At 41.8% G+C, this 27,742-nt stretch overlaps 1 protein-coding gene across 2 annotated transcripts in view; it reads left to right on the top strand.

Annotated features, from left to right (window-relative positions):
- Window positions 1-1,833: 1,833 nt before the first annotated feature.
- The window catches only part of UBE2Q2 (ubiquitin conjugating enzyme E2 Q2), a 46,755-nt gene continuing 20,846 nt past the window's right edge, over window positions 1,834-27,742 (top strand). Inside the window, exons 1-4 of one of the 2 annotated variants that reach the window (XR_005630241.1) lie at window positions 1,834-2,265; window positions 18,000-18,104; window positions 24,595-24,699; window positions 26,448-26,504. Coding sequence is in view for 1 of the 2 variants with exons in the window: in XM_039732650.1 (XP_039588584.1) it covers window positions 2,080-2,265; window positions 18,000-18,104; window positions 24,595-24,699; window positions 26,448-26,504 (453 nt within the window). In the remaining variant the exon portion in view is untranslated. The remainder of the gene's footprint in view (window positions 2,266-17,999; window positions 18,105-24,594; window positions 24,700-26,447; window positions 26,505-27,742) is intronic. The other variant, XM_039732650.1, reaches the window with a different exon arrangement.

The raw sequence follows: 27,742 nt of genomic DNA, 5'->3' as shown, positions 1-27,742 counted from the left end.
GTGTCCTCCCAGCCAGCACATCCACACATCTCAGCTGTGCAGCTGCCAAAACAAAGTGTGGTGTCACAGTCGGAGGAGAGGCAGAGGAGAGGAAAGGTAGATGAGAAGACAAGGATGATGGAAGAGCAGAGATGGTGATAGAGGCAGGTCTAGTAAGGTATGAGAGAAGGCGCAGTTTGAGCTTGCTAAGCCTACTCACCTAACTGCTGCAGTGAGGCATTTCAAGCCAAAATCCTATCCTACGAGGGAAATTGGGCTGAGTCACCATTTCATTTCTCTGCTGTTTCATGCATCACACCATGCAATGCCTGACAAAGTCTGCTTTGTTTGGTTTTGTCTCTGGGGTTCCCATAGGGAGGCTCTTCCAGGTCGTCCCTTTCTAATAGGTATAGTAATTTTCTGCTGCTTATTTATATCTAGTTTGCCCCTATACTTAAACCATCCCTTATCTCTCAAAGTTCTTTGCCCTGCCTGTTGATGTATTGACACACAACAGTTATATCCACTCTGGCTTCACTTCACCGGCTGTACGGTGAAGCAATAGTTCAGCCTGTCTAGAAGAGCTGAGTTGCACACACTATATAACCAGTCTTTCAAATGACAGCTAAAAAATCCTGTGGGCTTTCTGGTATCTTTCAATCAGAGTATTTAACTAGTGTCAATCCTTCCTGAGTCCTTTTTTAGCAAAGTGTGTTCTTTGCAGCTCTCTTTGCTGGAAGGAGAGGAATCTCAAGCCCACAAATCAATAAGACTTCCATATGCTTGGAGCTGGGCATGTGCGTAACTGTTTTTCTGGATCAAGATTAGAGTTCTCACCACTTGACAAGATTCACCTTGTGGTTAGTGAAGTGCTTCCAGTTTGTCTGGAATTAAAGATTTATAAAAAAATATCAATTTTAGAAAAGGCAATTCCCTGTTTCAGGTGTATGTGTGTACTGCATTAATTAATACGTGGTTGGTGCAACAACATTGCCTGTATCACACTTGTCATCATGTGGGAGCCGCTCCATATACCCAAAGAACTGACAACTATCTACATGCAAAACCAAGAGGGGACGGGACAGATAAAGGTGCAGAGATGGTATTTCCAGTGTCAGGAAGGGGCAGTACCTCTTATCACCGAATGTAGCGAATGTCCACTTCACCACTAATGCTTTCTAAAGGTGCAGAGATGGTATTTCCAGTGTCAGGAAGGGGCAGTACCTCTTGATCACCAAATGTAGCGAATGTCCACTTCACCACTGATGCATCGTGATGCTTTTTCTGGGGATAAAATGTTGTACAAACAATTATAGGGGACCTTAAATGGAGTAGTAGCAATTTTTCTTGGCCTCTGTATTGCTGGTTCCCAGCCTGCAGTCACTGGCAGCAGATTTTGTGTGTATGGATCCACCAGAAACGTCAGGACAGCAATTCCTGGCTTAAGTCGACTGACCCCCGAGGAATACTGAAGGACTGACGGGACGCTGAGATGACAAGTGCAAACCCAATACTGCAGTTTTTTCTCAGCAAAACAGAAGTGCGGTGAGGAAGCAATACCGAGTGCTCTTCCGCAGGGCTGAGCGGTGGGAGAGCAGGAGCAGCAGGGGTGAGCGGGTGCTGCGGTTCGGCAGCGGGAGCGGAGGGCTGCGAGCAGGGCTGCAGAGGCAGTGCCCGGGCAGGGCTGGGGCGGGCGGGCAGCGCCAGCAGGTGCTGCGAGTCAGCCCAGCCGGGCCCGGGGCGGGGCGGCCGGCGGCCCCGGGGAGGAGCGGGCCGCGGGCCGGCCCCGGTGCGCGTGTCCCGGGCGCGGGGCCGGGCTACAGGGAGGAGGGCAGGGCGAGGGCGGGGCGGTTAGCGCGGCTGGCCCGGCCCGCCGGGGAGGAAGGGAAGGGAAGGGGAGCGGGCTGCGCTGTTGCCCTTTTAAGCGAGCGAGCGGGCGCCGGAGGCCGGTACAAAGGGAGCTCCGCCGTGCCCCGCCGGCTGGGGCTGCCCCGGCCCCGCCATCTTCTGCCCCGCAGGCGCGGCCGGGGCCAGGGTCGGGCCGGCTGAGTGGGAGGGAGGCGGCGGCAGCGCAGGCCCGGGCCCGGAGATGAGGCCAGGATGTCGGTGTCAGGGCTCAAGGCCGAGCTGAAGTTCCTCGAGTCCATTTTCGACAAGGACCACGAGCGCTTCCGCATCGTCTCCTGGAAGCTGGACGAGCTCCACTGCCAGTTTGTGCTCCTGCCACCGCCACCGGGCTCCAGCCCGCAGCCGCCGCCGCCGCTCACCATCCACTGCAACATCACGGTGCGGGGGCCGCGCGGGGCGGGGAGGGCCGGGCACGGCCCGCCCTCGCCATTGTCCGCGGGGCGCGGGGAGGGGGCGCAGCCCCGCCGGGGTGACTCAGCACGGGGGGGCCGCTCCTCAGGGGCTCCGGCCGCCCTCCCCGCTGCCACCATAACAAAAGTTACAGGGGGCGGGCGGCCCCGGCCTCTCCTCCTGCGCGGCGGGGGCTCCTCCGGGGGACCCGGGCACGGGGGAAGGACGCGGGCCGGGACCGCCGCTTCGGGGCCGAGAGCTGCGAGCCGGAACAAAGGGCGGCCGGGCCCGGGGCAGCGGGCACAGAGCCCTGGGGCGGTGTCGGGGAGAGGAGCAGAGGGACCCGCCGCCCGGCTCGGCCTTGCGGCGGCTCGCGGGTCGCCGGCTGTGGCGTGCGCGGAGCCCGGAGCAGGCGGCGGGCGGGCGCTTTACCGAGTGCGCCACACGGCCGCGGCCTGGGGCGGGCCCGGCCTCCCGCGGGGCAGCCCGAGGCGGCCACGGGGAACATGTCAGTGCCGCCGTCGCGGCGGGGTAACGCCGAGCCCCCGCTCTGCCGCCGAGGGGCCGTTTTATCATAACGGTGCGTTTAAACTTGTCAGGGCTGCCAGCAGCCGTGTCCGAGTTGAGGGTCTGCTGCCTGCCGAGGGCTTTGAAGGTTCTCCTTTCTGTGGGGTTTTTTTTCTCCTTAAATTGGTTTGGCTTCATTTTTTTCATCTGTGGAGGAGAAGCTGAGTAAAACGTTCGGTGTTGTGTGACGTGGTAAACAATCCTCTGGTTCTTTAGAAGTTTAAGGTCTAAACTTGCTGAAGGATGTGAATATATTGGCATCTGTGACTCATGTACAGGAAAGTGCTGGAGGTTCATTTTGTTGGGTTGGTCGCAGTTCTAAGTGAATTTAAATGCTTTATCAAGATTCAACTGAACAGTGACATATTGAAACACTTTGGGTGAAAACAGCACGTTTGTGTTCAAAGAAGACACATTCTACTACTCTTTTTTGTCTTTGTATGAAAGTTTCAAACACCATGGTGGTCAAAACATTCAGGTAAATGTGAATATTTTAGTACTGAAAGATTAAAATGTGTGTGCAAACCAGGCAAGTCTAACAATTATCATGACCAGATTCTCACTTGCCTTAAAGTAGATTTATTGCATTAAAGGCGAATTGTTAAGTAGATCTTTCAGTTTTCACAGTTAGCAACTTTTCAAAGTGGTTTCTGTGGTTATGGGACAGATCTTTGTTTTACTGGGTACTTGTAAGACGTAAGATTCAGGGGTTTAATGGTAAGATAAACAAGAAGTGTTGGTGTTCCTGTTTCCAGACATGACCCATCAGATAATGAATTCTGTGACTTCCTATATTTTTTTATTCAGTAGAGAGTGTTCCATTGCAGAGAAATTTGGCTTTTTGTTTCCACACAGCATGATCTATTTCATAAGTTTCGCTCTAAACAATAAAATGAAAGGTCTGATCATTGTGCACCCTTAGTTGCCAGTTGAATTTGAGGAGTTATTTCTTCTTTGTCAAGTCACAGCTAACAGGTAAGCCAGAAGTAAGACCTGAAGTTGTTGTGCTCAGGGTTTGTGCTTGGTGTTTGTCTACTTCTGGAACTGCTTTCATTGTACCGAGTTCTGATAGTAATTCTTCCTGTGAAGAAATACACCACCTTAGCTGTAGGCCTTTGGTGGAGGTGAGCAGGCAACAAACCACTTAGGTCACTGTTGTCATATTTGTGTTAATGAGGAAACAGTGCCTGCAATCTGCTGTTACAGTCACTTGTCCCAAAGGTCAGGAGCTCTTTCACGTTCCATTAGACTTGTGGCATATGAACTTGCAAAAAGAACAGGAAAAGTGCTCTTTGAAACCACAGAGCTGAGACTTCTGCTTTGATGAACGGCTGTGTCTGAGCTTCTTGAAAGTTCTGTTTACAATTGTCTGTGAGCAGCTTGGTGCTTTCTGATGTTGACTAATTTCTTGTTCTTCAAGGCAGGTGGCTACTTTTCCCATGTTAAAAATAAATGGGATGGGGCAACCTGAGATATAGACATGGCTCCTTTGAAACAAATGGGCAGCAAGTGATAGAGCCAAGAAGAAGAAGCTCATCTCTGGACTTACATCCCAGTTCTTTCACACACATTTTAGAACTCTTAAGTGTCATAAAAGTGATTTTTTTTTTTCTCCCCCTTCCCACTGAATGGAGTCCCTTGGCCCTAACTCCTGATTGCCTCCAGATATTTTTGGGGGTTTTTGAGGGTACTGTAAACTAGAAGAGCCTAAGTCTTTTTTTACTCTGCTTCAGTGGCTCTGCAGGTACTGAGGGAACTAGGACTTCAAAAAGCAGTAGTAGCATGCAAAGACTGGTAAGGCTATAAAGTTGTTGGTAAACATGGTTTTTTGGGGGGTCTCCACATCAAAGCTGCTGTCATAGTGTTTTGGATTTGCAGAGCAAATAGGCAGTTTTAACTGTTTGCTTCTTCTAGCTAGTTTAACCCCTATAATACTGATCCAGCTAGGGTATTTCCTTTACTCGGCAAAAGCATCCAGTGGGTTGTGTCTGGATGTTCAAGAATCCTGTTAAGGGGGAAGAGTAAGCACAGAGCTCAATCACCACTTCTTTTCTTTGTGGTTCTATTAGCATATCTTAATAGTTTACATAAAATGACAGCTGTCTAGCAGTGTGTAGAGATGCTGAGGTTATGGGATGGGGAAGTATCAGGTAGGGGAAGGAAGCTTTCAGTAGGTAAAAAGAGATCTGATAACTAAGTTGGCTCTGAAATTCCCAACAAATCTTTTTTTCTCTACAGCCTAGAGGGAAGAGGAAATATTGCTATGGAGATGTGAGGGAGCATATATGCTTAGGAACTGTGTAGGTCTCCACAAGTTTTCTAGACTAAAATTTAGAGTTTGAGAAGTCTGCCACTGGCATTTCTCAGTGAGATAATTTGCTGATTGTCTCTGTAGTATAAGTTTGTAGAACTATCAAAGTTCAGTATTGGCTATAGCATCTCAGGGACACTGTACCTGTGACACTGAATAAAGCTAGAAATTAAAGCAAGATAGATTTTACTTGATAGCTCTTCTGTTTTTAGGGTGGCAGCTGAACTTTGTCCAAGTCTGTCCTTCACTATTTCTGGTAGTGACCTGTATTAGAGCTTACATGGTTAATCAGATTATTTTAAAAGAGGCAATTCAGGGTGGAGTCATCCCTGTCAGAAATATTGCTGCTTATTCCTGAGAACTGTCCAATTATTGAACTTGTTCAGGCTGTGTACCTTCACATTCCCATTTTGTTATGCCAACAATCGTGTCTCCATTTGGAGTTTTATTTCTGTTTTCCTCAGGTTTCCATTTTAGTTAACAGCACTATTCCATTTGATCAAGTTCAATAAACCTTGTCTTGTTCCTCATGTGTTTTGAAATAGTATCAAGCCTATGGCCTTAGAGGAGTGTGTTTATTGATCATGACTTCACGTAAGTGTCTTTCAGTACAATCTCTGGCTTTAGTTTGGTACCTTATCAGACTTGGGTCATAGTATTGCAAAGGGTGTGTTAGAATTATTCTACGCTGGAGGATTTTCCTTGTTATTTCAAGGAAAAGGACTGGTTTGGATTGCTAAAAAACATTTTGTATTTTATGTTATCTCTTCAAAGAGAAACTGGATATTAATATCTCTCCACCCATATGCAAAATTCCTGTTGAAATTCTGTATCCTCAAGTGACCCTTGCAGGTAGAATGGGCGTTTTGTGCCAATTCCATGTGGTAGCAGGTTTGCCCTAAACGGATACCAGGCTGTGATGTGCAGTGATATCCTTCATACTTCAGCAGTTCAGTTCAGGTGATGTGGCTGACTCAGTAAACTCCTGCTTCTCTGTTGGAAAAAAGCATCTTCTGCTTATGCTGAAAAATACCCTGCTGCTAAATCAGAGTTAGAAGCTGCTATGAAAGACTTGAAAAGGCTGCTGCCTACAGATAACTGCAATTGGTGGAAGAAGACTTTATTTTCCCTTAAAACGAGAATGGATGAAAAGATATTACCTGTGAAGTTTTTGACAAGTTGGGTGTATACAGAGAGTGAGTGTATTGGAACCTGGGACAGTTCTTCAAAGGCATAGGATTTTCATATTGAACTCACTCCTAACTAATGCCTAGACAGTTGGTAACCTTTTTTAAAAGGTTATTTATTTGTACACAGAACTAACCACATAATGAAGGAGGAATTCAGTTCCAACCATGGATTTTTATTTTTTTTTTTGTACCTCATTAGGCATTCTGTAGAGAGATTGAGACCTTTGTCTCGCAGCATATGGATGTCAGGACTGTATAAAAGCATACACAGATTTATCTTGATAATATGTACTTTTTAGCTAGGGTTAGATATACTTGCTGATTTAAAAAAAGGCACTCGTGCAATTATTATCAAACATAGCATGCAATAGAAATTGACCAGGCTTAGTATTGCTTTATGTAGCAAACCAAAATCAAGCTAACAAAAAATTATTGAAAGAGTAGTGAGGGTTTTAGTTTCTCCTTTTATGTCAAAACTAGAATTGGAAAAAGAATATTGAAAAAAGGAGTAGGAGGAATCTTCTGTGTCTGGAAGACAACCTTTCTGACGCCACAGTCTGGTTGTGTGATGTGTGAAAGGCTGTAACCAGTACTTCAGGATTTAAAAGATGGTTCTGTATTCCCTACAAGGTATGAAATATCCCAAAATATCCTAAAATGTCCTGGAAAGCCACAGTGGTGGGCTTCAAATAGAAATGTGTGTAATAGAAAATAGTGTGTTGAGGTCTCAATGCACAGTAAATTGTGCTCTTTTCCAATGGGTTGCTCATGTGAGTTGATGACAGTAACCTCAGAACTGGGATTGATGTGGTCCTTGAAAGAGCTCTCTGTGAACTTTGATAATTAAAGAAGTTTTATAGAAAGAATTACATTATTTTTATTCAACATCTTTCCTCGTGTGAGCTGTTGAGGAGGTTTTGTCTCTTGGTGCCTTACTGATATCCCCAACACATGTTGAAAATTGGAATTTTTAGTAAGAACAAAGTGTGATGGTAATAGTGCTGTTTCTTGCAGACCAGCAGAGGCTATGTTCCTTGTGAGGTGGCTGAAATTGAGTTTGATCTGGCTGGCATGTAAAAATTCTTACTGAGTTCTTGTTGATCTGGACTATTTCCCAGTCTGGTTTGGTTGCACAAACATCTGTCCTGTTACAGCAGGGGCACAGCTCTGAGTGGGAGCTGCTGGACCTCGCAGTGCTGGCAGAGCCTGGGGTGGCACTTGGCCCTGACCTCTCCTGGGTGCAGTGCCTGGGGTGGCACCAGGGCCCTGGGCCTCCACCAGCCTGTGTTCTTACAGTAATGGCTGGACCACACTTAACCATGAGGAGTTTGTTTGCTTGAAAAATCTGACTCTTTCCTGGAGACTGCAAGATACAGAGATGGAGACTGTTCTCTAAAATAGTATTATTATTATTAGAAAAGAAAACAAGGAGGTGAAATTTCTTGATAGGAACAAATGTTTGTAGAAGTTGATTAACAGAAATTACTGCTATTTTAGTTCTTCCTCAGTGTGGACTACTGTTCAGTACTGTCAGGTTGTTTGCCTTTTAGTAGTTTTGAAAGGTTGTAAATGCCTGAATTCCTGACTGGAGTATTAGGTTTTTGTTTTTTTTTCTTTAAATGGTAATATTCCCTTTTTAAGAGATGTGATAGTTGATGATTTAGTATGTGTTCTACTGTGTTTCTTCAGCTACAAGCTATGTAGGAGAAGCAAAAATGACCTTTCACCAGCTCCTAGAAGATAACTAGAAAATTAAATGACTGATTAAAGTAAGAAGATGCTATTTAGCATTTAGGTCTTCCATCAGTCTGCCTGTGTGGAGTACACTTGAAGCTAATATGATCACAGCAGTTCTCAGTTGATCTCTAGTGGAATCAAGCATACCAGTTTGTCTTGCTTATGTCTTGCGTCCAGCTGTAATCTCTAAGCATGGTATAAAAATAATGACCTTACATGTGGGGATTTTTTTTCTTTATCTCTTGCTTAAAAGACATCTTGGTGTACTAAGTGCTGTAGGGCAGCTAATACATGATTTCTGAAGATTTAATATTAACGGTATTCTCCTTTCTCTCAGACCTTATAATCTTTTGTCCCCTTGCAGCAAAAGAATTCAGTGCAGTTGGAGATCTTGTAGTAGCTTCTTCAGTGTGTATTCAGGAGGGCAGGAGCATAAGCTCTGTTAGAACTTGTATAGTGGCATTAGGAAAAAAATCAAAGCGTTCCTGAGCAGTGGTGTTCAAGATACCACAGGCTTCTTTGAATTTTTGAAGTAGGAAATAACTGTGGTAAGAGTTGTGGTATTAAACTTATTAATGGTAAATGCTGGTTAAACTCCGTGGTACTGAAATTTTGCATGTGGGGGACAAAGTTCCATCCAAGTGGCTGTAATCTGAAGGCCTGTGGCTAAGCAGCATCAGGGCAGCTGTGTACATATTACTGTGAGGGGAGAGCTGGGGAGGCTGGTGAGTGGTGGCTGGGCTGCCCTTATGGGTTAGGAGCAGTAGGACCTCTGTCAGCCACGGGTGAGAATGAAAAATGCTTCTGCCTGCAGGTGTGTCTGGAGTACAGTAAGTTTGCAGAGGGAGAAGGTGAAAAAGAGGAAGTTTGCTCTTGGAGAGGGGAGGGCGCAGAGATGGAAGGTGATGCTGAGTGGTTTGAACGCTTGAAAGATGTAAATTCCTGAAGTTAGAAGAAGGGGAAGCCTGGATCTCTTGAGTGACAACAGAGGTGATACCAGAATTTGCATAATGTGGGGTAACTGTGTACTGTGATAAAGGTGAGAGCAGGTCTGCAAGGAAACTTTCTGGAGTTAAGTTGGTGAGAGAGGGATATGTCACAACTTAGTTATAACCAGTTTTTCTGTTCCAGCAGTACTAGAAGCCATTTCTTGTTACTCTTGCATTGTCACACTCATGTTGATGATAACTGGCCTGTATAACTGCAGAAGTAGGTAATTAATAACTCTTGATTATTAGAATGAGTCAATAATTTCAAGTAACTAGCCTTCCTGCAGGAATTTGGACACATCAGATTCTGTGCTGGTACTAAAGAGTACTGCAGAATCAGATTTACAAAATACCTTTTTCTTGAGCCCACGTGTGTAGCTGCTCTTAGGTAAAGCACTGCCAGCTTGAGCGTGTGTGTAACGTGTGCATTAAAGAGAACCCCTTGTGTCTGAGGGCTCCCGAACAACCAGCCTCTGACCACTGGCAAGCTGAGGGTACAAGCACACAGTGGGTTCTTGTGTATGAGGAGCAGGATAGCTTGGTCCTGCTGCTGGGATGTGCTGTAATAAAAACCTGGACATAGTCTCAGGCCTACAGACCTGCTCCTAATCAGCAAGTCACTTAGTCTTCAGCAGTGCTGTGTGCTTTGCTCCGTTTTGAGTGTGGAGGGTGTTTAACTTTATTTGTTGCTGTTAACGTTGGCAAAGCAATGTTCCTTAACTCCCTTAGGCTGGCCCTCCATGATAGTGTACATATTCGGACACTGCTTGCTTCTCAAGAACAACTGACTTGCTATGCTGTTAGTGCAATCCTGTGGTGTTGAGTTGTGTTTGAGCAGCAGCTCCATAACATTTGGTAAATTTTTAGTTTGGGTCTGGACAAAAGTGGTAGGAGTGTTTGGGGGGTTTTTTTTGTGCATTTCCTTGAGTGGAGGGATTATATGCTGCATTATTATGATGTGGAGAGTAAAATGCTGCTTCACAGTGATGAGCAGTAACTGTTTTGTCAGAAAAGAGCTTTTTTTTTTTTCATTCTCCAAATTCCCATTTTAAGTCTGTGTAGTTTTGTTCCACTGGACAAGTAGCCTCCTGCCTTTTACTTGGTATGGAGAGGGACTGAGGCTGTGGCAGCTGATAAGAGAATCTGATCAACCTGTTTTTTTCCAGGGTTGTGTGCAATTTCATGTATGGGAATTGGCTGTTGGGATGTTTTGCATAGATCAAGTAATTTGAAGAACAACTGGCCATGAAAACTTGAACACAAGAAATGTAAGAATTATAATGCCACATTTGCATTCATGTTCGTGACCATTTGAAGTGATATTCTGTGCCTTTTCTACATTGGGTGGAGATGTTTTGGCTTCTTATCAGGTGGTGATGTTTTGAGCAGTGAGATGTGTACCTGGAGAGAGATACGGAAGTAAAACACTTAAATATCTTAGATTATTCCACAAACTCTGAAGTTGCTGGCCTCTTGTATCTGCTGTTTGAAAGCAGCAGTTGCTGAAGTTTTCAGGTTTGGTTTGTTTTCCTCAAAGTGTTATTTGCTGTCTTGGGTGTATAGAAATTTAAGAAGTTAAAGATTCCTTAATAATTTCAAGAGAATTCTTTGAACTTGGGCGAACTGGAAATTAGTGCAGATGAAGAAGCAGATTACAAACTGCTTGGATTTTGGAATAATTTGTACACAAGTGAATTGGCATTGAAATACTGTCCCTTTTGATACTTCCTTAGTTCTGTGGTGATTGTTAGTGAAGATTGGCACTTGTAGATGCTGCTGAATCTATACATTGCAAAAAGTGTTCCGTGATCCAAATCAGTTGACTTGGATCCATGCTAAGACCACAGTGGTCCCTGTGCACTGGTGCAGAAGGCGGCTGGAGAAGGTGCAGTGTCAGAGCACCTCACATGTGCCTGTGGCACTTGATGTGACAGCAGGGCAGTGGCTTTGCTCTCAGAGGAGATCTCCAGAAACATTCTGTATACTCACAACAATTTCCTCCTGGTTACTTTTGTGATAGCCTTCTGCAGTTGGTAGATGTTGTCTGTACAGAGAACTGTATTTTTGTTTGGGACAGTTTGTGGTTGCAGAGAGAATTTTACTGGCATCTGTGGAGTTGTGGTCTGTTGTGGTCTTTCTGCTCCATGAGGCACGTACCTTTGACCCTCCCGTTTCTAGCATGGCTGTGTTTAATAACATGAACAACTGTGGGACAAGGTCCTGTGCTGCACTTGCCTCCTTCCCTGGAGAGTGTGTGGGAGAGGCCAGCTGTGACCCTGTTAGCTGTGCTGATTTAATGCGCTCCTGAAGGTATTGGCCTCTGCAGCGCTGAGCGTATTAGCAGAACTGACACAGAACAGCATTAGGGGATTCTTTCACCTTCTTCCTGCGAAGGTGCAGCATGATTAAGCTCTTGCAATCCCAGGGATCCTACCGAAGGATGATGCTTCACTGGGATCGTTGTCTATTGGCTGTAGCTGCCAATACAGCCATTAAATTTGAAAGTAGAATTGCAATAATTTTGTGTGTTGTAGAGACAGATGTGTATTTCAGACAGCTGAACTTAGTGCCTTACCAAGTGCAGGATTTATAGCAAGTGTTCTCACTGAACTGAGGCTGTTAGGCTTTAGGGAGGATGGAAGAAAAGTAAAGCTATATAGGCTTGCTTTTGGGCAAGTTAATAGCATGTTATATATGATTTTAAAATTTGAGACAAAAAGCAAGTTGAAGCAAGTTCCTCTTGTTTCACTTTGCTTTCTTGCTACCACAAATACTAAATTTTGTTTTAAACCCTCCATTGCAAACACTTTTCTTATCTTTTAGAACTCCAGATCACTGATATATTAGATTCTTTAAGAAATTACAAATTTTTCATATCTAAAAGTGCAAATGTTAGAGTATTGTAGTGTTCAATTACTTGATCTACTCAACACAGCAAATGGTGGTGTCTGAATGTTCAGAAATAAAAATTTGGAGGGGGGTTAAGTAACATGGAGTTTCTGGGAAATAGTTTGATGTGGATTACTTTCAATGAAAGTGATTCTTCATGCTGTCTGCTTTCTTAATTATTCTAAAGGATTGGTTGAGAGGGCAGATGGCAATCTGCTGGCTTTTAAAGTTTCTTAAGCCTGTGGATTTCACTGGCACTTGTGCTGCTAGTGGTAGAAAATGCTTGCTGCTTCTTAAGCTGCCTTTGGAAAATTTGCCTCTAATAATGGGAAACAATCTGTCAGTTGTGTAATCACAACTAATGCTGTTTTAAGTAGCTGTGAGTAGTAGTGTTTTATGGCCACCAAGCTCAGCTTTAGCTTTAAGAATGTCATCTGAAATCCTGATATTTTTGTTAATATTAACTCTGTGGGTTTTTTATTCTCAAGGCAGCTTGATACAGGTGGAAAAATAAGTGGTGAATAATTGACTAACAATTGCAAATAACATGTACTAAAGTGTAGCTAATTGTTGTTTATTCTTCAATATTTGTTGAATGTTCATGTAGGAGGTATATATGACCCTTAATAAAGATCTGGTTCTGCTGTTTAATTAAATGGACAAAGTTGGAAAGCCATCTGTGATTTGAAATCAATAATTTGTCACATGTTCATAGCTGCAAATGTTTTCAGCTTGAGAAGATTGTATTAGGCCTCTGGGATGTCTTGTTCCATTAGGATTTACTTCATTACCAAGATTTGGGTAAGCAAGAATGGTCTCTTTCCAGCCTTCTCTTAGTATTTAAGCTGGTTAAAAGACCTGCTTTTTGTATGTAAAGGTGGATGGAGAAAAATTTTGGGACTGAGAAAATTAATATTAGAAGGACTGCTAGGAAAATTACTTAAGTTTTGGTTGTATCTGGTATGAAAAGAGTAGAACTAGGTTCTGTCTATGGTGGGGATTTTGTGAAAACTAATGAACAGAAAAGAAATAAAACTGGTTGAAATTTGTTCAGACAGTATGCTAAGGATTTTTAAAAGAAACCACCCCCACACTTCTTCCATCTAGTATGATTGGGAAATTAAAGAAAATTAAGAACTGTCACCATGTCGTTGTGATTTTAAACCATAATGCAGTAGCCATGTGTTTAATTGTATATTCCTACCATTTAGCTGTGATAAAATGGCTCAGTTGTGTACAAGGAGAGACGATTTCTCTTTTGCCTTGTAGCAAACTGCAAGTACAGGTTGCTCTAATGTTAAGAGGGAGAGCAAGATGTTTTGTTTTGATTTAGCAACATCACAATTCTAAAAGTATTGTAGTAATTTAGAAATGTCTCATTTTAAAGTCTCTTTACTGATGTCAAAATTGTGTCACTGTAGCTTTAGAAAGCAGGCTGAAGATTATATAACATTGCAAGGAAATGGCCTTATTGTTAAGGATGAGAAAGCTTAGATAGGATATACTTAGATGACAGATCCTGGCCAGGAAAAGCTGTCTTAATGTGTGTGTTCCTGGAATCTTCTGTCACATTTTGGTGCCTTTTTTTCCCCCCCCACTTTGGTTGGCAAAATTATTAAATGTAAGTAGAGCTCTTACAGAGGATGTTGTGGAATGTCTGAACAGTGAGATCCCGTGTATATTCTTGTAACACAGTGTTTTTTCTAAATGATTTTGATCAGCTTTGAAATTGTTCCCATGGCAGGAGTGCAGGGCTTTATTCCCTTTGTATTTTGTGTGTTTATTAGTAGGCTAAATTCTTTCAGTGCATTCTGTCACAGAAGCATTTGCGTTCACAAAGCTCTCAGTCTGTCCTGGTGCTGATACAAAGAGTCTCTAGAAATGATGATGCCGTGAATTGTAATTGTATCTGTGCTGCTGTAAACATCCTGCCTTTGTCCTGCTGTGATGTCACTGCTGCCCTGTCACCGCTGCACTGCTGTGCCCACGGCCCTCGCTGGGGTGCGAGCCCTGCCTTGGCTTGTGGAGAGCAGCAAAAAAGCAGCAGTTACATAAACCATCTCCAGTACTGAGCATGGGGAGAGCTGTGCCGCTGAGAGAGATTATAGAGACAAAATCACTGCATGGCAGCTCTCTAGTGAGAGGCTCACAGTAATGGGGCTTTTTAGCCACTGACAATTAATAGTAAAATAACTGCTATTTTAGGGTTCCTCTCATGAAATGTCTTTGAGAAGCCTGTGTTCCTTACATGGACAACATCTCAAATCCATCTCTTATCTCTGTAGCATGCAGATACAGAAAAAAAAGCTGACTTAATTCTCTCAACAGAATTAGCTCATGTGAAGTTCAGTTGTTTGACCTTACAAACCACAAGCTTAGCTGTAAGTTGCCTGCTGTGGTTATTACAAACTCATGAGCCTTTTTATATCTCAAGTTCAGAATGTTTGAAGTTCATGTATGAATTCTGTATTTCAAAACATAGTGACTCATATCCGTGTGGAAATCAGCTGTTCCAAAAATATGGATTACTTACAGAGCTAAAGAAACTTAATTCCATTTATATATTTAAATTAAATGAATATATTTGTTGGTAAGTGTGAAGAATTAAGAAGTGTAGCAACAAAATGGAAGTTTAATTGAATTTGTATTTTAATATTAATAATCTGTTGTGAAAAAGTTGGAATGTGCAATTAAGTAATCATATTCCAGAAATCTAAAACTGGCAGTATTTTCTGATGCAGCTGAGTAAATATGCTTGCAGTGTTAAAATAGAGCCTGAGAAGTGCACTCTTCCATTTGTGTTTCAAAAGCTAGATTGGACTAAAAATTTGAATGGTTAATAATTTTTAGGACACAATCATCCATGTGCACTGTACACTAATAATCCAGGCAGTATCGAGTCCTTGTGGGTTTTCTCACCTGCAGGAGGGGAGGGCTTGTTTTCAGGGCACAAAATGGAGTGAGCGTAAACCCTGAGTAAGAGCCGTCACTATGAGCAGGAGGCAGCAGCACGTTCAAACAGCCACTGCAGTGTGTTTAAACTCACAGTGGGATTGCTTGATCATCAGACCTTCAGTGTCAATCATGTCCCTGGCTGTTGGTGGACATGCTGCAAGTATTTTGGAGGAGATAATTAGATAGTCCCCCAGACTGGAACAGGTACTGGTCACAATAAAGAGTGTCCTACTGTGGGGTTGTTCCTTAAATTCTTCAGGTGGAGAAATAAAATTGTCAGAAAAAAAGAATATAGACAGGAAAGAGTTGAGTTCCACTTTCTAAGCAGTCTTCAAATTCCAGATACAGTTTAGGCGAGAGGACTATCGGGTGTTTGTCTTCTATAAATATTTGCAATTAATAGACTTGTATAGATCTGGAATAACATAATCTTAAAAATGCTTGATTAAAAAAAGGCCAAAAATACCTGTTAGCAGAATGGTGCGTACATGCAGAGTCCAAATCTGACTGTATCTGGAGAATATTTTTATTCTGTTGAGTCTGAGGATTTTAAAGAAATAGATGGCTTGGTGAATCTTGGAAGGGATGTTGCTTGCTCTTTGTATTTCTTGATGGGAATGTTGGTGTAACCTAAAGTCATGGCAGTAGCGCTTACCCCTACTGCCTTTCTCTTAACTTCATGAGCTAGACAGAGCAGTTTGGGTCTCAAGAACACTGGGTCAAACAAGTATTCAGGCAGTGGGGCCACAGTTAGCTGAGATTCCGTTGTCCTGTTCCCCTTGCACATCTGGATCAGTGTGCAGTGGGAAAGGCTTGAGGTGAGAAGGTTGCACCAGTACAGAAGACTTCACAAGTAGGTTGCATGTTATTAAAAATGAGTGAGATGTTATCAGTACAAAACCTGAAATACCTTTAATGAAGTTTAGCTCCTAAAAATAACAGTTTAGAAACCCAGTGGCAGCGGGGAATTCTGCTTTGTTTCTGCCACAGACATAGTGGTTAATCTCTTAAGTAGAACTGAGGAGAAAATATACTCTTCTCAAGCACTGTGTTGAGTGAAGGAGGAAGGTGATTAAACCACGTTGGTAAGCCTGCCTTAGCTGTAAATCTTGGCAAGCTGGACTTTCTTGATAGATCTTTGAGATGTTAGGTCTTAGTTAATCAAGAATAGATATTCAAAGGTCTCTGCTTTGTGGGGGAACAGCACAAGGGAATCTCAGCTAACCATGGCCCCACTGCCTGAATACTTGTTTGACCCAGTGTTCTTGAGACCCAGACTTCTCTGTCCATCTCATGGACATCTCATGAAGTTAAGAGAAAGGCAGGAGGGTAAGCACTATTGCCATGACTTTAGGTTACACCAACATTCCCATCAAAAAATACAAAGTGCAAGTGAAGTATGGTATTAGTGTGCTTTGAAGTGAAGATGAAAGATGTGAACAGTTTGTCTTTTCGTAAAGATACTGGCAATATAATGTATTCCTTTAAGGAGTTTTTGGCTGTGATTTAGGAAAAAAAATAGTCATAAACTTGAGGGGATTGAACTTGTTAAAAAATAAGTTTATTCAGAAGCTTCAGTTTACAGGTAGGATTTTAGACCTCTGTATCTAGAACTTCTCTGGAGTATGTTGTCAGTCTGTTTTGCCAAAGCAATGTCCTGATGTCCTTTAGTCATATGGCTTCATTTATGGCGTTCAACACTTCAGGTAGAAGGTAAACATGCATTATTAAAAGCCAGTTTTGACATTCTTTCTTCATGTATTTTTCTCATTTTCAAACCTTGCTTGTTAACTGTTGAAGAATGAAGCATAATTTATTGTCTCTGGAATGAGAGATGGATTTTTTTCCCTTTTCAACTGCAGTGAGGGAAATGAATGAAAATTCCTTCATTAATTTGTAAGACCCGGGGATACAAAGATAATATCTGGTGATAAAACTGAGGTTCAGCAATTTGTCCTCAGCTACTAAAAGTTAATTGAAAGGATGAGAATAACTAAATAACTAAAGCAAAGCAAGTAAAATCCACGCACATCAATGACATGAAGGGACACTTACTGTTGAGTTGGACGCTACATGGTATTTTCCATCCTCACAATCTTACCAAACCTGTGTGAGGAGAAAATTTGAGTTGGTTTTTAGAATGTCTGAGCAAGAGCCAAGGGCTTTCTGTTCACTTTTCTGTAGCAGGGGTCTGCCAGGCGCCTCTGGAAGGGCTGCATGCTGTGGCACCTTAGTGGCTCCCATGAGCAGCTGTGGGTCACCTCTTTTCCATGGGTTCCATGTGCCCAAACCATGGCTTGCTGTGGAAAATGGAGCATACTTGTGATCCTTGGGCTCATTTGGTGTCACCTGGCTGTGTCCTGGCGCCTGCCTGCCAGCTGTGGGACTCTGGATGGAATGGAGTTATGATGTGAGCTCTCCTGGATTCAGTATATTGCATGAGAGATCCTCAAGAGTGAGGTGTCCTCATTGGGCCTTGGTGGTACAAAGATAAAATGGCAGATTTTGTCTGGGGTTAAACTGTGATCTACCAGTTAAACTGTCCTCCGGGGTAGGGCGTTTGAGGTGTATTGCTTTTGGCTGAGGGTCAGTGCCTGAAGAGTTTTGATTATCCTGTTTGAGGAGGAAATCTAAAGATGCCAACTTTTATCACTTTCACAACTTTTCTTTGCAGGAAGCTGTGTTTTTATGAAAAATCGGCATCAGTTTTATTCTTTGACATGTACTACTTGTGATTCCATTTTTTGGTGATTATCACCCATACTACATTCTTAAATTTCTCCCTCCTGCTCCACTTGCCCCCAAGGTTTAAACATTTCAGCACTGTTTCTTATGTTTATCCATCATCTGAGAGACAGAAATAGGTTGAAATACTAGAAGAACCAGTTGGCTGGATTTCTTTCAATTTCTTTTGCATTAGCTAAAAATGTGGTGTTAAAAGCTGCTTTGTTACCTGACATAGAGTAAGATTAAAGGTGGTATTAACGCAGTGTTATGGAATTTTGGGGGTAAATGATTTTTAAAAGCTTTGGGATTTTTTGTTTATTTGTTGGGTCTTGTGTTTTGTTTTGTTTTTTTTAACAGGAATCTTACCCCTCTTCATCACCAATATGGTTTGTAGAATCAGATGACCCAAACCTGACTTCAGTCTTAGAGCGTTTAGAAGATATTAAGAAGAGCAATACTCTGGTGAGTGAAGTAATTTGGTTATTTTGGACATTTACTTGGGATTGGGTCCTTACTTGGCTTTGTCACATTAACAAGCAGGTCAGCTAGTTCAGTTCTAGGGTTATTTGGGGGATTTTATAAACACAACTTTCTCTTCCAAAAAACCTTAAGAGCCAAAAGTAATCAAAAATATTTGAGGCAAGAAGGAAAAGGCCCTTGTTTTAGAGAGTAAGCTTTTAAGTCAAGTTTCAGCCCCAGTTATTAGTGTGACATTTTCTGAAAATATTTAAACAGTGAAGTGGATAAAAATGTTAAAACTGCTGAATAAGACAGCTGTTGTAGAATTTTCTTTGCACAGAAATCAATTGCAGAGGCAAAACTTTGTACTCTTGAGAATGTATATTCTCCAAACCATGACTCTAATACCAAGAATTCTTGGTTTCTTTAATCTGTTCCTTCTATCAAAGGAAACTTGACCTGATGGCTTCTGGTTCATCAGAATGTTCCTTAGGTACTGATCCATTTAAGCAGTGCTGTGACTTTGGACAATTGATACTTAAAGGAAATCTTTGTATACAGATTCTGATGGCTGTTTCATATGTCAGAAGACTCAAGCATTGTATCTTACTTAAATACCCTTTCATGTAGCAATGGGAGCTCAGGAGAAAGGCACATGAATATAAAAATTGACTTCCTAGTTTCTGTAGGAAACTGTCCTTGAATAGTGCTTGGAAATAAATTTGTGCAATACAAATGCAGTTTGTGCCACCAAAAGGAGTATTGCAGCATACTGACAAGCTCAGGTGATCTTTATTAATACATTATATAACATTTTGTGTTTATTTTGATGAATGTGAATGCGATACATACTAAACAAATCAGTCTGCAGAATACTGCTTATTGCATGGATTATGTGCTTAGTATTTGTCTGGTTTGGGAAAAATTGGGAGCGTTCTTTCTTAGGAAAACCTACTTGTTATGTTTCCTGGGATAATGTTCACCTAGGATACCCAGCCTTATGTAAGAATATACAAGTGTCGTTTTCTGAAGGTTGTTTAGGATGCATTTGACTTCTAGCAGAAATAATTAGGAAACTAATAAGAGTGAGTCTTTGTGGGCCTTGCCATAATTAAAAACAATTGTAAAGTGCTTTCATGCATTTTGTTGGATCTGATTGCACAAGATGTACATCTTTGTATTTTCTACTTCAACCTATGGTTTAGACTGAACTACATTCAGAAGAATATTATAAATCTTAATCTTTAAGCTTTGCCTAGAAAGGGGCAGTAGCAGAAAATCTGGCCCGATGAGCTTTTTGCTTAAAGACACTTTTCAGAAGATTGTGCAGCTTAAAGCTGGTGTGGCTGATATTCAGCCTAAAAGTTCTGAACAAGGTATTTCCTGTGTGCAACTGCCTGCAAGAGGCTGGAAAGCTTTGTTGTAAACATGCATGGGACTTGCTGTGCTGAATTGCATATGCACACACACTGCTTATGTAGCTGGTAAGAAAACAGCTTCTGCTGTCAAGATTGTACTTGCCCATGTGAAAAAGCTGATGGGTTGATGTAATAGACACCTGGGATGGCCCATTGGTTTCTCAGGAATCCGCCCTGCTTTGTGCTATGCCAAGGTGAAGGCAGATGGGAGTGGTTGAGGAGACAAATACTTGTGCTACAAAATCTGATTTCTTTTTTGGCTCCAAAGACGTGGCTTGCAACTTTTTGATTTTTTTTTTTTTTCTCCCTACAACTCTTCCCCATAGAACTTCCTCCCTCTTAACGGCATGGAGCACTCACACAGACTTTTTGCAGCAAAGTAGGAAGGGATAGGGGAGTACGTATAAAAATCCAAAGGCTTCTAATTTATCACATAAAAATTCACTTTGGTTGATTTAGGATAATCTAGAATGTTTCAAACTAGTTTTCATTTAATTTGCTGCAGGAAAAGGATCATTAGTGCCATGTTGCTCTATACTCAGAGTTACCACAGCAGTCAAATTTTGAATGGAAGAAGGCATAGGACTCTTCCAGGAGCTCAGCTGTGCTAAAAGCAGTGCTAGCACATGTACCCTGGTTTAGCCTTTGGTGTTCTACTTCCCTTTCTACCTGCTTTGTAACATGGGACAGGTGTCAGGAAACTGAAGGACATGCTCTTCAGTTCACATGTTTGACGTGTGGAAGCCTTGTCATTTGACGTGGTAACACAAAAACTGGTTTATGATGTCGAAATCATACATATGTTTCCTGGAAAATCTTCCTGTGGGTCTGAAACTGTTAGTTACCTTGCACCAGCATGTTGCTTTTACTATGAAAATTCGTCTAAATGCAAAAAATGTTGAATGGTTATTAAGAATGTGATCAGTATGGATATCATCAGGTTCGGACAGCTTAGCTGCTTGGTTGTCAATGTTGGGCAAGTTTCAGTCAGCAGATGAAGAGGCTACAGAGTTCTTTCAGCCCCTAGTGTCTTCTGAATTTCCTTCTGCAAATCAGCCATTCTTTAGATTTTGTAAGTATGAAACTGCCATCTGCCTTCTAGTGGCTGTGCTATGCAAAAGAGAAATCTTACTGTGATTTCCCTTGTTTAATATGATGGAAGTCACATGATGTGAGTCAAAAGCCTCAAACCTTATTTCATGAGATGTTAAGTATAACTCTACACTATTTGGAGGTTTGCTTTTTAAAGAGAATAGGGAAATGGGCTGAAATTCAGAGGCAGCTTTAATTCTCACACTCTCTAGACCTTAAACTTGCATGGCAGATGTCAAAAGTAAGTACACAATTCCTATTTACAGCTTGGGTAAGCTGCTGTCTTGTACACTGCTTCTGTGTTAATATTTTAGATTAAGTCCCACATTTCAGGGAAGAATGTTGTCTCTTGCAAACTCCCAATGTGGCAGCAGCTATTTCTGCAGTGGGAGTCAAAGAGACAAAATGCAAGAATCAGCTTTGCTTTAGTTTAAAACTGCCCAAGGCTGCTGAGTGTGGGGGAGGCCAGGCAAGGTACTGTCACTGTTACCTGATAACCAAGTAGTGGCCACATTCCAAGTGACTATTATTGCTTCCCTCTGTTTCCATTTGTAGCCCTCTTCAGCACTTTCTCAGTGGTAGGCTAAGATTTATTGATGCATTTATTTTTATATAGATACTGTGGGTGTAGGTAGAGACACATAGAATAATTAAGTCTTTCTGTGCTTAAACTGTGCTTCTTAAATTAATTTTTCTTCATAATCAGGAAACAGGGTGTTTCATAGTGCACCCAGCAGGATATTAATATCATCAAAGGTATCCTAAATTTGTTAATGCTTTCATACTACATTAGGAAGATATCTTTATACATAAAAAAGCCTCCTAGTCTAGGCTGGGTTTCAGAAAAAATTGTTTGAAACTGTTTTTGGATGTGCAGGACATTAAGATAGGAAACAAAATTCCAAGAGGTGTTTGTGTTCTAAACCAGCATTATGGTGTCCAAAAGAGCCACCAACTCAGAACTCTTGAAGCATTAAAAATTATAGAGTATGTGTATTCTAATGGTGTAATTTTTGTTATTTTGATATTAATTATAATCATTATAACAAATTTAGAAATCTGTTGTGTTAGGTCACGTGAGAGTTTCCCTTGTGCAGGCTATTCCCTTACCCTGTGGGTTATGAGTTCTGGTTGCTGTTTACTTTGTGCTCTAGGCAGTTTGTATTCCAGGGAAACTACTGGTGTGCAGGTAGCTCACTTTTCTTCAGTAGCCTCCAACTGTGTGTGTTAAGCATTCATTTTACATTAGTCAAGCCTGTGAAGATACCATGGAAATACATTTAAATTATTAATACATGACAGAAGTCTGCTCTCCCTTTGAAAGTCTGTTCATGTACATACCAACACATACCAAACCATGCCAGGCCCTGCTTAGAGCACGGGGCTAGATCAGATGTCTTCCAGACGTGACTTTCAGCTCAAATTACCCAGTGATTTTTCATACAGATGAGCAGAGGATAAGGGATAACAGTGATGGTGATCCATGGCAGAAAGATCAATGGTATTAAATGAATTCCTGTGGAGGAAAAGTGTAGCAATAAGGAAGAAGTGTGTAAGGGCTGTGCAGACGGGATCAGCTTCTTGCCCTGCCACCACCTTTGCAAATTGTAGACACTGATTGCAAATAAAGCAGCTGATCTATAAAAATGAACTGCAGTCTGAGTTGCATTAAGCTAACTAACCCTGCAGTGTAGAATCCTGCCAAGGAAGAGGATCCCTTCTCTCAGCAGGTCTCTGCCTCCCCCTTCATGATGAAATGGTGCTTGTGTGCTGAAGGACACCAGAATTGATCTGCCCCAAGACTGATAAGCTGCCACACAGTGGTGTGATCTGTGGTGCAGTGGAAATGAGAAGGTGAAGAGAGCTGGCAGCCCTTGTCAGGCACAGCTGTAACAGCCCAGGCTGTGCCAGCACCTTGTTTTGAGGATGCTCCTGTTCCTCGCTTGTGGTGCTGTGCTTGGAAGCAAGGGAAGCTTACAGTGTGGTAGGTCCTGGCTGCAAAAATTCCTTCTGAATTCCAGTTCAGCTGACAGGACTAATTGGGGAGGAGGGGGGAGTGAAGGAAGCAGGGCAGGAAGCAGTTCTTAACTCTCCAGCCCTTACTGTCTCTGTCAAGTCACATCTAAAACTGTGTTCATCTGCTTTTACAAGGCCAGTGCTAATTGACCAGCCCAATGGTGGCAGTCTTCCCTCACTGCTTAGATTTATTTTTGTATGATTCACAGAAGATTTAAACAAATTATTGGCTCTGTGAGAAAAACTAAAGCTCCTGGAGTGGTATGGTTTGTACTCCAGCTCTCCACGAGGCAATGCTTGTGCAGAGAAAAGGCTTCTCAACAAATTGTGTAGCAGTGCAACTTTAAGCGTCTTGAACATACTGAAAATAATATTTCCGAGACCTGTGGTTCTGTCTGGCAACTAACTTTTTGATTGATTAACCTGATTCCTGTCTGCTAAAAGATTTCATGATGTTCTGGGTACCTGGGACGCTTCAAACAAGTGTAGAGTCTTAATGCTTATGAGAAGGGTTTTTGCCAAAACCTTTCTGTAACAATCACCTATCATGTCTCATGTATATACTCCTAAGAAATGTGGTTCTGGTGCCCCAGTCCTTGAGGTGATGTGTGCTTTATTTTTGAGTTAGGTTGATGATCTGCTTTATTATTGGGTTGGGTTGACTATCATGAATTATGCAGAAACAGCAGATATGGTGTGTGATAGTGCTCTAATGCAGGCTGGTACCTCAGTTCATGGCCTCAGATGGATAAATAACATTCCTGTGAAACACAAAGTGGAATTCTGCTGTAGAAGGGAAAAGCACTGAAGCTTTCAGATAGGAAAATGTTGCCCTTATGCTATCACTGCTAGTGATTAGGGCTTGGAAATGAGCTCTTAACCCTGGAGAGACTGAATTTTTCACTTCCAGTGGGGTAAGGTGAGAGCATTTCAACTGGCCAACAGCAAGACTTTAGACGTATATTTTGAGTGCAGAAATGATTGTCTTGCTTGCTACCCTTGACAAGTGGCAAGACAAATTCTCCTTGGTTTTTGGAAGAAAAGTCCATAAATGGATATATAATTTCTGTAAGCTTAATCTAGGTTAGTATTTTGCAAATGATGAGATGTTGACCCTTTTACAAATGGATTTTGCATTTGTTTTTTTGTTTGGCTGACATATCTTGGAAAGGTAGGAAATGCAGTAGTGTAGTCTTTCATGTCTTGCCCTTAGCTAGGAATCTGAGGCTGCCTAGAGAGAGTGAAGGGCTATAGAAATCACCTTCATTAGTGTGGTGATGAAAGAGCAGAGTTCATGTTTGTTTCTGCAGAAGTAAATTTTTTTCTGGCTTGCATTAGTGAGTGTGAGGTGGTGCATAGTTTGCAGTTAACAGAGTACAATCAGTGGAACAGGTTGGAAACACCAGTCAGAGATAGTAACAGATTGTGCCTCACCCTGACACAAGATACAGCAAGCAGAGTGCCTGGGCTCCAGCTCAGAGCCTGCCTGGCTCCTGGGACTTGGACAGGGTTGGTCCTGCTTCTGCTGCCTCTCTGGTGTGCCCTGTAAAGGCATTCAGGGTATGGAACAACCAGACTGTTCCTCCTTGGTTATTTAAGCTGCAAAATGGGAATGGACCATTTTGTCTCATGGAATGTGACTGTTTGCTTATTCCATAGTGATGTGCAGCTCAGACACCTATGCTTGGAATAGATGACACTGTCAGCAAAAATTGGTTTTCTGCTCATGGCTTTCTTCTTGGACATAGGAAGATGAGTGGGAGTCATAGTTAACTGGCCATGTTCTTGAGTTTCTCTTGTGGGGGTTTTACTACAAAGATTACAGAGGAAATTTTATTCTGGCCCTAGCAGATTTAAATGCTGTGCACTGACTTTAAGTTCAGTATCAGTGTGTGAAGAAAATTCAAAATATATTTCTCTGTGCTTTGGTTTATTTAAACATATCCATGTTTTCTTGTTGTTTATAGCTTCTTCAGCAGCTGAAGCGATTAATATGTGACCTCTGCAGATTATATAATCTTCCTCAGCATCCAGATGTTGAAATGTTAGATCAGCCATTGCCAGCTGGACAGGTAAATCAAAAAGCTGTGGACACCTTCTTATGCCAATAAAGGAGGTTTTTTTTTTAAATCCATGAAACAAGATAATGGAAAAGAAAGACTACACCTTGTGTAAATCAGAACTGGGATATGAAGCACTTCTGCATTACTCTGTCCTCAATCTGAATTTTGTTTGCAAAACCCATTTAATAATGGTGATAATATTACACAATTCCCTTTGAAGTTTCTGTATCACTGAAAGGTGTGTATGTGATACCAGTGCTGTCAAGTTTAATTCCCTCCTAAACACTATTCAAGCCAATCTCTGTGCACTTGGAGTGCTTCCCAAACGTATTTTTCTGAAATATTTGGCTCTTTGTTGAAGAGTATGTGTTTCGCAGTGTGCGCTTGGATGAACTTCTGTTGATGTTTTCCTTCTTCAGTCCCTTGCAGAGACATGGGATATCAAGGCCATATGTTACTTTGGGTAGGGAGGTGCCTTGCACACTTCTTGTGCACTTGGAAAATTAAGAACTGTGAAGGCCTGTGGTGATCTTCTTAACCAAAATGTTTTGTATTGTGTTGAAAACAGAACTGTTTCTTTTCTATTTTTAAATAAGATTATGGGATCTTCTTTTGTTTGAACGCATTAAGACGACATGATTGCTAAAATACTCCTTTAGAGTAACAGATGCTTTCCTCTGGTGACAGTACTATAGTAATGACAAATAACTTGTTCAAATTTTTGGTCACATGCCAAATTGTAATCCTATGGGTCTTTTCTCTGAGTCACCCACTCAGCAGTGCAGCTGTAAGGCAATGGGCTGTGCTATTAGGGTGTAGCTTGTGAAGGGTCTCATATGTGCTGTGAAACTCAGAAACAAACTCATTAAAGGTTTCTTAGCCAGAAATATGTGAGACAGTTTCAAATTAAATCGGTGTGGGGGAGGGTCTTAGTAGCTCTGACCAAAGATTCATCTGGTCCCATGGTGCTGTGAAACTCAGAAACAAACTCATTAAAGGTTTCTTAGCCAGAAATGTGAGACAGTTTCAAATGAAATCGGTGTGGGGGAGGGTCTTAGTAACTCTGACCAAAGATTCATCTGGTCCCATATATTGCCTAGAGCAGTGTCATTCCTTCTTTGCCAAAGGAAGAGTGAGCAGAGGACAAGCATATCAGAATGCTCCTGAGTATTTCTGCAGCTCAGATTTCCTCAGCTTTTAGTGGTATCCTGAAAGAGAAACTCATAAAAATTAACTCAGTGTATTGTTTTGATATTTCCTCAAACAGGCTAATAGCAATGGCCACATGATACTAGTGGCTGGATGGAAGTTCCAGGGAGTGGGAAAAAGAATCCATTTAAGTTCTAGAGGTCTAAAGTTCATTGAGTTTTTTTCTTTTTAGGGGTACAATATGTAGATGGATTCTAGTCAGAGCCATTATCTGATTTCATGTTTAAAGGATGGTGGGTTTTAACCCACTTGATGTGTTTGTTGCATTTGTCAATGTTTCAGAATAGGATGTGCCTTATCTAAATTTAAAGCTTCTATTTACAACTGAATTGGAATTGAGACATTCTATTTTTTTTGCTTCATGAAAAAGTCTCTTTACTGTCATATTCCAGGAAAGCATCTTTATGCATCTCACCCTTATCTGCAAAGGACTGAAGTTTGACATGTAACTTTTGCATTTGCTGCTTCTCTTTGAGAGTAGACTTGCTGATTTTGAAAGCAAGAAGTATATGCAAAATTTATGCAGAACTTTCATTGTTGTATTGCAGAATGGAACAACAGAAGAAGTTACATCAGAGGAGGAGGAAGAAGATGATATGGGTGAAGTATGTCTATATATGAGATTGTTACCCTAATCTAGTAGAATTTTGGTATTTTGCTCTGCAATGTCTGGCTAATAATTAAACCAAACTGTAACATGTAACCTCCCTGGAGTTCAGCAGAAAAGATAATTAAAATTTGGATGCTTACCTGAATGTCAGTTTTCCCTTCAACTAGAAAACCAGTGAAATTTTCTTCTTAAACCTAGATCTCAGCTGTGAGGTACTTGGATACAGAGAATTGGACATCTGTTTGTGCTTTAGTCAATCAATACATAACATTGTGTGCCAAATCAGTAAGTTTTTTGCATTGTTAACTCCCATTTCAAGCCGCGTGTGGACTGGCTCTGATACAGGTGGAAGTGCCTCCCAAACTGAAGCAGACTTGCTAAGAGTAAATCAGTTTGCTGACTCATTAAATGGGTGAGCTAGTTTTTGACTGTAATAAATTGAAGGGATTGGAAGGACATTGAAACAGACACACTAAACTTTTATGTCCATGTCTGGCAACATGGTGCTCTCTTTAAGGAGATTTTAGTTGCAAGAATCACCCTTTTTGCTTGCATCTGCTACATGTTAGAATAGCTTCAAGATGCTTGCTTTCTGCACCACTATAGACTGCCTCATTATAGTAGAGCTGTTCTGACTACTTCAGATTTAGATTCTTGATTAAGGTTTAGTAAGAATGAACAACTCTCTCTGAATAAATGATCTTCCTATAGAAAATATCTAAATGTTACCAAGTTCTTAAATTAATTTTTGGCAGCCTTTCTTATGCCATATTTAGCCTGATCCAGACTACACCTGCTGGAGCTGGTGTTTCTGTAAAGGTGGTATGTCCCATATCCTGCTGCCACAAGGCCCTGATTGCTTGCAGACTGCTAGAGTAGCCTTTTGCATTCTGTTTGGGTTACTTTGTACAAAAAAGAAATGGTCTGCCATTATTTATCAGCTGTCAGGGGGCATTGTGTGTGGCAGTCATATCTGCAACCTCTAATCTAGTCCCGGTTCTAAATGGAGAAGCAGTTTTCAATTCCTCAGCTCTGTAATTGGAGAAACATGTGGCTTTTGAAGAATACTCAGTCTGAGTCTGAAGTCTGAAGGAAACAGTGTTGTCAAATGCACCAGGTGTATTTCTTGTTAGGTAGGGCAGCCTTGAATTTGGGTTTTCCTGCCGTGCAAACAGATGGTGCATGGAGAGCAGCCCAGGTGTGCCAGAGCTCTGCATACTGGAGTGAATCCGG

Source organism: Passer montanus, unplaced genomic scaffold, assembly GCF_014805655.1.
Source record: "Passer montanus isolate IOZ18808 unplaced genomic scaffold, ASM1480565v1 scaffold111, whole genome shotgun sequence".
Lineage (NCBI taxonomy): Eukaryota > Metazoa > Chordata > Aves > Passeriformes > Passeridae > Passer > Passer montanus.
The sequence above is the reverse complement of the archived record's forward strand: the minus strand, read 5'-3'. Positions and strand labels throughout refer to the sequence as shown.